The 2,338-nt window shown below is 48.1% G+C and overlaps 1 protein-coding gene across 1 annotated transcript; it reads left to right on the forward strand.

Moving 5' to 3' along the window:
• Window positions 1–397: 397 nt before the first annotated feature.
• Window positions 398–643, forward strand: Pmar_PMAR025187 (hypothetical protein; the record flags this gene model as incomplete). The annotated part of the gene is made up of 1 exon (XM_002772151.1): window positions 398–643. One exon carries the CDS (start codon window positions 398–400, stop codon window positions 641–643), a length of 246 nt encoding a protein of 81 aa, XP_002772197.1.
• Between the last annotated feature and the right edge of the window lie 1,695 nt (window positions 644–2,338).

Raw genomic sequence — 2,338 nt, forward strand, 5'->3', positions numbered from 1 at the left:
GGTCATGTGACCACCGCTGAGCCCACTGATCTCTCTCACACAGCGTTCCGCAACCAAGTCAGCGTCTACTACTAGTGCTTCTATGCGACTACCGCTACTGAGGTTATACCACGGCTGCTCCAACGACTACCGCTCAGGCCGTGACAACCACCCCTGTGGAGACCACCACTAACACGTCGGTCCTACCACTACGACTACTGCTACCACAACTAGAGTGCCAACTACGACTACTGCTACCACAACTAGAGCGACCACTACGACTACTGCCACCACTCCTAAAGCCACCACTACGACTACTACCACAACTAGAGCAACCACTACGACTACGACGACCACTAAAGCGACCACTACTACTGCTGCTTCTCCTGCATTCGGTGGTCATTACTGCGGTAGCATGATGGGCCAGAGTTTCACTGTTGACTTTGCCTCTAATGGCCGCGCTACCATCAATGTGATGGGTATGTCTGCTGGCGCTGATTACACCGTTGATGGTGATGATATCGAGTTCTCTAACTACGATCCTATGCTTGCCAAATTGATGCAACAGTTCCACATCAAGAAAATTGATGCCACCATCATCAGTCCCGATTCCGTTCATATCAAGATCGGTTTCCTCCTTGACACCACTATCACCAAGTGCTAAGTTGTCTGTTTGACTCGTCTTCGTCTTGTCTACCACCATTCTCTTGAATGAATTTGCCAAACTTGTTGTGATTGAGTTGAGTTGAACAGCAATCGTGCTACGGGGCAACATAGTCTTTTTGTTAGATCTACAGAATTTGTGAGATTCGAAAGTTTCAACTTCTAAATTCTGTCGAGAAACTTTCCGAAATTTTCAACGGTGGATACTTCGCTCCGCATCGGTAGCAGCGAGATTACGTACTTCTCTGCCTCAGAGAGTCAACTCGGTGCTTTCTGGGCCAGAGACTCTAGCTGATGACTCTCACTTGACTGTTGATGCCTGCCAAACCAACAAGATGCGGGTGGGCGGGTTTAGGAAAGTCCCCATTAACTAAATGGTAACTGAATTCTAATCGACCACTACACGAACCGCTCACTCGTTTGTTGACCTAGCCCTTCAATGAAGGGCTACTAGGTCAACAAACGAGTGAAACAACGAACAAACAATGGAGGACCTTCATGAAAAAGACCAGGAAGAAGCATGAAGAACAGCAGAAAGAACCTACCTCAATCGCATCCACAACTTCTGAAAATGACAACCAATACGATCAAGAGAATGATAAGCGGGCATCAAGATATCATCATCAATGAACCATCAATGAGCTGATACTAGAGGTGCAAATGATTTTGAAAATTTTGTTTGCGACCAGTGGTTCATTTTCACATCGATAACATCAAGTAAGGTTGGATGTACTTGACAATATATGATTTAAAGCAATTAGACAGTATTGCTAGCCAAATAACAGAAGGCGGTTCCCACGAACACTAGCGCTCCATCGCTAGCAACGTATGAAGAACACAACCAGTTTGGAGTCCAGCAACATCAGTAACATCAACATGAACAGTAGTGTAGTATGCACAAGGAGAACGGCTATACACTGTTATCATCAACCCGATATCGTTCCGATGACGCTAGCTAGTGAAGGAGTCCATCTCCTTCCTTCTCTAGCTCCTTCTGTTCCTTTGCCAGATCCTTAAGACCTCTTAATCCTGGTCGCTGAGGAGAACAACACCAGAGCGATACTGCATAGTCACCTAGCCAACATGCGTGATGAGGCGATGGAGCCTGCCTACCCTGAAGGAGGACCTAAGTGAACTTCGGGCAAGCGTGCTTCGACCAAACGGGCTGCTCTCGGTTGTTCCCTGATAATATTACGAAACTTCCGACCACTTGAGTGAAATATCTAAGCCCACTACTACTGTTTGCTCCTGAGGCTTATCCTCAGCAACCCTCTTTGGTTCATCGACTTTCGGTTTCACCTCTCCACTGCTTCCCTCGAATATCACAACCTTGGGCGCCTTATTCTTCGGCGAACTTGGTGGCGACTCAACCTTTGGCTGTTTGCTCTCAGCCGAGCCCTGAGGTGTCGTCCTTCCCGGTAGCCTCCCAAATCTCCGCGGAGCCTCTCCCTAAAACAGGGACATCTCAAATTATGTCGTCTACGGCAGCATAACTTGTCCAGTCTCTCAAGACGCGCCTACAAGATTCTCATTCGGCCCAACACGAAATGGTCACAGGACTTAACCACTCTACCCGAGCTTAACCAACTCACACTAGGCCCAGACACGCTCACACTCCTCGGCTTGGCCACTGGTGATTCTCTCGGGGAATTCTTCTCCTGAGATCACACCGCGAGTAGGAGCGAGTCATGGGCTG

This window comes from Perkinsus marinus (assembly GCF_000006405.1).
Source record: "Perkinsus marinus ATCC 50983 genomic scaffold scf_1104296962010, whole genome shotgun sequence".
NCBI classification, from domain to species: Eukaryota; Perkinsozoa; order Perkinsida; family Perkinsidae; genus Perkinsus; species Perkinsus marinus.